At 48.3% G+C, this 7,651-nt stretch overlaps 1 protein-coding gene across 3 annotated transcripts in view; it reads right to left on the minus strand.

The window, feature by feature from the left end:
• Positions 1 to 6,863, minus strand: part of RELN (reelin) — a 281,279-nt gene extending 274,416 nt beyond the window's left edge. Inside the window, exon 1 of one of the 3 annotated variants that reach the window (XM_027888170.1) lies at positions 6,394 to 6,862. In XM_027888170.1, the coding sequence (XP_027743971.1) occupies positions 6,394 to 6,622 (229 nt within the window). In that variant the 5' untranslated portion in view covers positions 6,623 to 6,862. Of the gene's footprint in view, positions 1 to 6,393 lie in introns of all 3 variants that reach the window. The other 2 variants (XM_027888169.1, XM_027888168.1) reach the window with 2 other exon arrangements.
• Between the last annotated feature and the right edge of the window lie 788 nt (positions 6,864 to 7,651).

Here is a 7,651-nt window from a genome sequence, read left to right on the forward strand (position 1 = left end):
AGACAATCTCACCCTGTTCTACCTAATGAATCAGCATGGGTTTGGTGGAATAATCAATACAGGAAACAATGCCACCATGCAACCCTACTTATAAATCATTTAGTGGTCACCTTAGGTCTTGAAGTACAAGATTTATCTCGTTTTTTATATATCTCTATTTATATATAATTACAACTACTACTTATTATAAGAAAAATATAATTGTTAAAAATTTTTACTTAAAAGCAGTTTGTATGAACAAACTTTAGCAATGAATTCCGCAGATAAATTGTACATATTAGAAAATGTCTTTAAACACAGAAGTTGGAAAATATGTGCAATATTCCCACTGAAACAGTATTTTTACACCCTTTAACTTTTTATGGGTTTCTTTTCTTCCTTGACTTCAGTGCTAGTTGACATGCTACAAGAAGGTCCGTGCACACATGCCAGCTCCCACAGCAAGCTCCAGGCTTCAGACGGTGAACTCATTGAGGCAGAGATCATTTTCTCATATACACAGACCACAGTCTGTCCTACACAGACCCACAATACCAACAATACCGTGTCTGTCCCACAGTCAGATGTCACCTGACAAATGTGGGTCACGCCAGCACGCCATGCTGCCTTTGATTTCTGTTATTTGGGGCAATCAAGTCTCCTTTGCAGGGGGGAGCAGCCCCCTGATGAGGGGAGAAAGGATTTAGCCAGAGATTACATCTCCTCTGTAAATTTGCAAGAAAGGCTCATTTAGGCCTTTCTGGACCTTCTACCTCCTTTCATCAATCCCTTGCCTGACGATATCTTTGGCTGGGCCATCTGCTGACCGCTTATGTGGCCCACAAATTAGAGTGATGACAGCTGAAACGGCTGAAATTTAACATCTTCCCTGGCAAAACACAGTTTGTAAGAGGCTGTCAGCTGTGACCTTGCCTACCTTTTTCTCTGAAGGTTGGAACCCTTCCTCAGTTTCTGGTCAAGGGATCATTAAAGTACAACTTTCTAAAATTTGCAAAGACATATCACATGAACTCCAGGTTCAGAAAAGAGCTTCAGAAATACAGACAATGCCTTGGTCAGCATCAAGATCTAGAAGCCCATATTCACTCAAAAGCATAGTAAGTAAGGCTCAGATTTGAGAAATTAAAACAGGCCACAGTACTCATAAATCAGTCTTCCTTTTGCAAAGCTCACTGTATGCAAGAAAATCCTAAATAAAGCAGAGCAGAGTCAGGGCACACTCTGGGGCTTTGGTGGATGAGGGCATTTTAAGTAAATGCTGACCCAAGATGAAATTTTTATGAGCTATGAAACCCTTTTGCAGCTGCAAGATATTGCTCAGGACCTTAGAGGGAAGGAGAGACTTGAAAATCAAGGGTCCCCCCCATTCATACTAACTCCCTCACCATTGCTACCTATTGCCAGCCTCATGTTTTTATTATGTGTCCCTTAAGAATTCTAAAACAACCCCTGGATTTAACTGGACTCCTATGAGCAAAATTTTTTTCACACTTCTTTAGTTTAAAACAAAAAATGACAGCAAACTCCATTCTCCCAAAGATCAGAGGAAGGTATAAGTGGATGAGATGAAAGGTATTGAGGGAATAGCCTGTGAAAGACTCAAGAAGCTGACCTGGTTCTCAGGCTGATGCTGGAAAACATGGGCCAAAATTTGCTCTTCTGTTACCACCACACTATCACTAACATCACCTCCTTCCTGTACATTATGTACTTCTACTGACTCACTAAAAGCTTCCTATACTTCAACATAACTGGTAGAGAAAGTATCCATAACTGATTTTCTGCCACTCAGTTATAATCCTGTTTTATATCTCAAGCAGCATCACTACTTACATTTCAGCTATTCTTTCTTCTCTTCCCTCACTTTAAACTCAAACATGTTTTTATTTCTTAATAATCTGAAGAATAAGAATTTACAATGAAAATACCCACCAGAAATGTAAGTAAATAGATACTAAGTCACAATCTGTATTTCTTAAATACAGCAGTTAAGAACAAAAGTGGAACTGGACAGACTTTAAAAAACTTTTTATCCGTGCTGAAAGAGTGCATAACTACCACTTAAAATAGTTGAAAACTGTTTTTTTACAACCTATCATGGCAATGGTTCCAGACAATATACAGTATATCTAAGAATAGTAGCAGTCATTGATGGAAACTGATAACATTTGGGGACTGAAGGTTAATCCGTTCTGGAAAAAAAAAGGAAACAATGGAGAGTGAAATAGAAACTCAAGTCTCATTACATAAAACTATTTTAAGGACAGAATGATGAGTTTTAACATCAATCATGGGAAAACAGTTCAAAGTTGTTCCTAAAAGATCTAAATTTGAAACCTTGGGAAAAAGGAACTGTTTGCAGTGACAACAACAAAAAAAAAAAAAGTAAATCTTGAGGGATAAAACAAAATAGAGTGTAAAGATAATCCGTTTGTATTTTTTAAACACTACAAATCAGACTGTTCATTTTGAGCTTTCTGTGATTAAGGTCAGTAAAGACTCAATGTTCAGTCAAGTTTATCCTTATTTCTTTATGCAACTCCAATGTACTTATCTGCCCATAAATCATGGTACATGCTCTCAGCACTGAAGACACATTGACATGGATAATCAAAAACTGACCGCAGATTGCAAATAAACCCAAATGAAGTTGTATAAAATTTTTCAATTTATACTGTTGTTGGCTTGTTTTGTTTTTTTTTTTTTTTAAGAAATTGTATTCTACTCTGTATGTTACAGGGGAAAGCCCAGAAGAAAAAACCAAAACAACATCATTGCTGCCTACCAGCAAAGCCACAGTTAAGCCAAGAGAGCCCTGATGCATCTCTCTGAGCACGCGACCACCCCTCAGGTGGAAGAAAACTGAGCAGGTGCCCACATTAAACCAGTGCACACTTTGTCAGTTTGCATTTGAGCAGGCGCATAAGTGCTTTGCTTAAGGACTTGGCTGCATTTAAAATAAGCTAATTCAAGGAATAAAAGTCTACCAAAGGTAATAAAATTGTTTACTGATGCATCAAGTCAGTTCTCTATATAAAAGAGCATATTTTTGTGCAGCACAGGTCTGGTCCTATTCAATCAGTGATTAAATATTTTCTGATTGCAGGAATAGGGCTAATTTTGGAATATTTTTAAGGATTAAGGGAGAAGTGCTAAATCCCAAAGTATCTAATTTAACTATGCAAAGCAGGGAATATTATTGCCTTTGTTTTACTTATGAAATTCAAAGACACAGGGAAATAAAGTGCCAGACTCAGGGTGTCAGAGAAGCCACTTGCAGAAGCTCAGGTGCTTGCCCAGTTCCCAGGCAAGTGTCTTCTGCAACACATGCTGTTCCCTTCCCGTCATGCTGAGGCAGCGCCACAGACAGTTGGGCAAAGGTCTGAGAGGCCCTGTCATAGCTCCACTGGCTGCACAGAGGTTTGACTACCCCCTGAGAGCCCAAGGAAATGTCTAAACAAATTAGCAGAAAGTCGTTGGCCGATTTATTTTTTAATCAGAATTTTTTCTCATCCAACCCTTGACATGTGGTTTCATCCATTTCACTCCTCTTTGAACCTGATGCTCTTGGGTGCTACTGTCGCCTGTCCCTGTTCAGTGAAGGGGCAGTAAGTGTAGAACAGGGCCTCACTGGAACTTGCAAAGATTTGAACCAGTGTATTTTAATATGCTCTCTGAGCAGGTGAATTTGCATTGTACATATGTAAATCTCCCTTTGTCTTGTGCTTCTGTGAAGCATCTCAAAATTCCTGCTTTTTGTCCCCAGACCACCTTTAAAGTTTGATTTTTAAATGAAAAATGCCCAACCAGTGCAGACTGGCATTTTTCAGCACTATTCAACTGCACTATGTAAAATTCCATGTTGCTTCAAATTATTTCTTCAGATTGTATACCCTGAGGGTTTTTTCTTGTGCTATATTTAACACTGATAATTGTTATATTTAAAAATATTCAAATGAGATATTTCAGAATATCTAACTGATTAAGTGTGCTTAGCTCACGGAGATGTCTGTTGCACTGTGCACAGCAAATAGGCAGTGCTTCTTGCATGCCATGGTTTGGCATGGGTAGATGTTTAGTCAATGCACAAATCTGAAAAGAAATTTGTTTGGTATCAATTAGGAGGCTGGCTCACACCGAGGTGTACCTACACCTCGCACTGTGTAAACAAATTAGTTTCCAAGTTCGTCTTGTGGACTTCCTTCAGTGTTCATCCTTTGAACGCGTGCAATTTCTTTACACTTTCTTAACGCGGTGGCTTTAAAAGACACTCTGAAACGCCTGGGTTGCGCCCCCGCGCAGATGTTGGCCTCTGGATGGTGCTGGGGGCAGCAGTGCCCGCTTCAGACAGAAAGGCGTAACAGCGGTGCCAGTTTCGGAGGGGCAGTGGGGTTAAGGGTGTCCCCGGGGAGCTGCCGCAGCAGCAGCGCACGGAGCGCGCCGGGCGAGGCGCGCAGGGCCGGGGAGCGGCGCGGGGCAGCAGCGGCTCCGCGAAATCTGAGAGCGGACGGGGAAAAATCGCGCGAGGCGCAGAGGTAAATTCGAAGATGCCGCGTTTTGCTCTGTCAGATGCAAAAACAGCGGCGGAAAATCCACCCCCGGCCACCTGAAAGGTCTGGCGCGCTGCTGGGGCGCTGCTCCGCAAGCTGGTACTTCAAGAGTCAAAAACCCTTTTAATAGGGCGAGAGGGAGATGAGCATCCCCGGAGAAACAATCTCTGTCCCTGCTCCTCACCCTGCAGGACAGACGGACAGCCTTGCCCACCGTCCTGCCCGAAGCGGTCCCACCACAAACCTCTCTCCCTAGACCAGCAACGGGAGTTTAAACACCGGCTGCAGGCTGGAAACCACGGCAGCAGCGATGACAGGTGGTAATTCGGTTATTTACGTGGCTGAACCATCATTTCAAAAATCCAGCATTTAAAACAGGGCAAGATGGAAATCCCAGCTTCTTTTTTCCCTCTGCACATTTGTGGTTCAGCAGGTTGAATGCAATTTACCTAACTGGAGTGTGTATTACAGGCTGGAAGATCTCGGCATCTGTGGAAAAATTTTATCTGGTGAAGTCATGTAAGGGGTTGTTAAAAAGGACAACAATATTTTAAAATCAGAAGTTTCCTATTAATTTGGTAAAGCTATATTATTAAAGCTTATACATAGGCAAAATCTTCGGGACCCCTTAGATTGTGTGAAAATGAATATTTGATGTGTTGGGGTTGTCTTTACAGTATGTCTTTACAGTAAAAATTTCAATCAGAATCTTCACATAACTCAGTTATTCAATGATTTATCTGAAACTTAAGTTCTGAGCTGGAATATATCTAAGTCAAAAGTTTATCTTCATCTTTAGCCAAGGACCATCACACAGTATCTGTTTCTGAACAAAGTTGTTTAAGTAAACATTTATTGACATCTCCGACTTTCAATTGCCTATTGCTGAATTAGTGGTTATTATTCTGTAGCATTGCAAACCCCAAGAAGACACAAAGGGAGAAGAAGGATTAGACCTTTAAACAGTCTCTCACTGTTATGAATTTAAAAATGTTTCCCACATGGAAGTTTTCTACACAGAGCAATAGTCATGAGGCTGTTGAACAGCACAGTTGCTGGTTTCCAGGGGCACTCTGCAGCCGAAAGCAGGTTCCCACAACAGTGTACCTGCCTGCGAGGCCGTACTCAGCCCTGGACTGTGTCCGTCACCCAGTACAGCCCCTACGTAGAGACCCTACTTGGTGAACAACTTTTCCTACTCTTGTTTGTTCTTTCTCCTCCGCCTGGGCGCTTACAGAAAGCACGTTAATTTATTCATTCTGGGCACGACCTTCCATCTCCAAAGCCACCTGCGAGTGCCTGACCCCCAGCCCTCGCCCGTGGCTCCTTCAAGGGGAGCAACAGGCTGGCTGGCTGCCCCGGCCGCGCCGGGCCGTTCCCCACGGTGACACATCGCGGTGACCCGATGGCACCGCCAGCTGCGGCACCTCAGAGCCCCCGAGGAGAGAGGGATGCGCCTAGCTCAAGCCGGCTCCGAAAGCCGCTGGAGTGAGAAAGGGACAGATTGCTGGCAGCTTGGGAGGCTCTGGGGTCAGGCTCGGGGCCGGTTGAGGAGAGGGGACTGGCAATTTCCTCTGGCTTGGGGCTGCGCCTGGCTGGAGCCGCGCCGAGGCGGCGCTGGGACGGGGGCGCGGGCGGCGGTCCCCGCGCCCGGGGCTGGTGGAGACGGTCCCGCACGGGCGGGGAGCCCCTCCGAGCCGGGGCTGACCTGGGGCACGGCACACGATCCCGGGGTTCCCCGTCCAGAGCGCCCGCTTTCCCCCCACTACTCTCCTCCCCGCAGGACAGACCGGGGCTGCCCGGGGGACGAGCAGCGCCGAGCACGGCGGGCGTCACCACCTACCGTGGTACTCCTGGCCGGGCACGTAGGCAGAGGGGTTGCCCGCGATGTGGAGGGCGATGAGCACCTCGCCCTGCTCGCCGTCGCCCTCCAGCTCTCCGTGGTGGGTGCAGAGGAAGAAGAAGGGCGAGAAGCGGGCACGGGGGACAGCCGCCCGGCCCGCCGCCAGCAGGGCACCCAGGGCGGCCAGCAGGCAGGGCCAGCCCCCGGGGACGCCCCGCCGCCGCTCCATGCTGCTGCCGCCGGCGCCGCTGGGGCATCCAGGGCACGGCGGGGCCGGCGCTTCGCTCCGCTCCGCGCCGCGCGGGACGGGGCGGGACGGACGGGACGGGGCGGGCGTTGCCCCCCGCCGCGGCCCGCGGGACTTCGAGGGGAGGCGGGCGCGGGGCTCGGAGCTCGGAGCGGAGCGGGCAGGGGCGGCCCCTCCGCACCCGACGAAGGTTTGCGCCGTCCCCGCCTGCCGCTGCCGGGGTGCGGGGCACGGAGCTGGGAGTGCGAGGGCTGGGAATAATTTATTTCCCCCGGTGTCGGGGTGGGAGGGAGGGGAAGGTCCCTCCCCTCCTCCGCCTCCTCCTCCGCCGCCGCCCGCTCCTGCTGCTCCTCGCTCTGCGCGCCGGTGTGCGGTGCTGCCGCTGCGGGCACGGGGGCTGCGAGCTGGGCTCTGCTGCCCGCCCTTTGTCTACTGCCGGGTCCCTGCCCCTGCCCTACCCCTGCCCCTGCGTCCACGCCCCAGCTTCTGCCCCCATCTCTGCTCCCGGGTCTCAATCCCTGCCACTGCCCTTGCCTTGGTTCCTGTACCTGCCCCTTGTCCCTTCTCCTGTCCCTGTACCCGCTCCACACCCTGACACCTGAGTCCCTGCCCCTGCTCCTTTCTTGTTCCCATATTCCTGTCTTTCAGACCCAGCCCAAATGTCTCTGCTTCTATCCCTCTATCCATCCTGTTGTCCCATGCTTCTATCCATCTCCTCCATCCCTTGTCCTTTTGCCCTGGCCATGTCCTTGTTCTTCAGCTTCTATCCCCCTATCCATCCCTCTGCCCCATCCCTCTGTCTCTGTGCTCCCTCCCATGTCTTTTTGACTTGTCCATGTCCTTGTCCCTCTCAGCCCCTGTGCACCTGCCCCATCCCTTTTCCTTTTGCCCCTACTCCTCTGCCCTGGTCCATGTTCCTTTGCCTCAGCCCCAGCTCCTGCCCTCGGCCCCTGCTGCTGCCCCTGTCCCTGTCCCAGCTACAGTTCTGCCTCTGCTGTACCCACTGCTGGG

Source organism: Empidonax traillii, unplaced genomic scaffold, assembly GCF_003031625.1.
Source record: "Empidonax traillii isolate 1590-97213 ecotype Southwest subspecies unplaced genomic scaffold, ASM303162v1 scaffold234:size820800, whole genome shotgun sequence".
NCBI classification, from domain to species: Eukaryota; Metazoa; Chordata; class Aves; order Passeriformes; family Tyrannidae; genus Empidonax; species Empidonax traillii.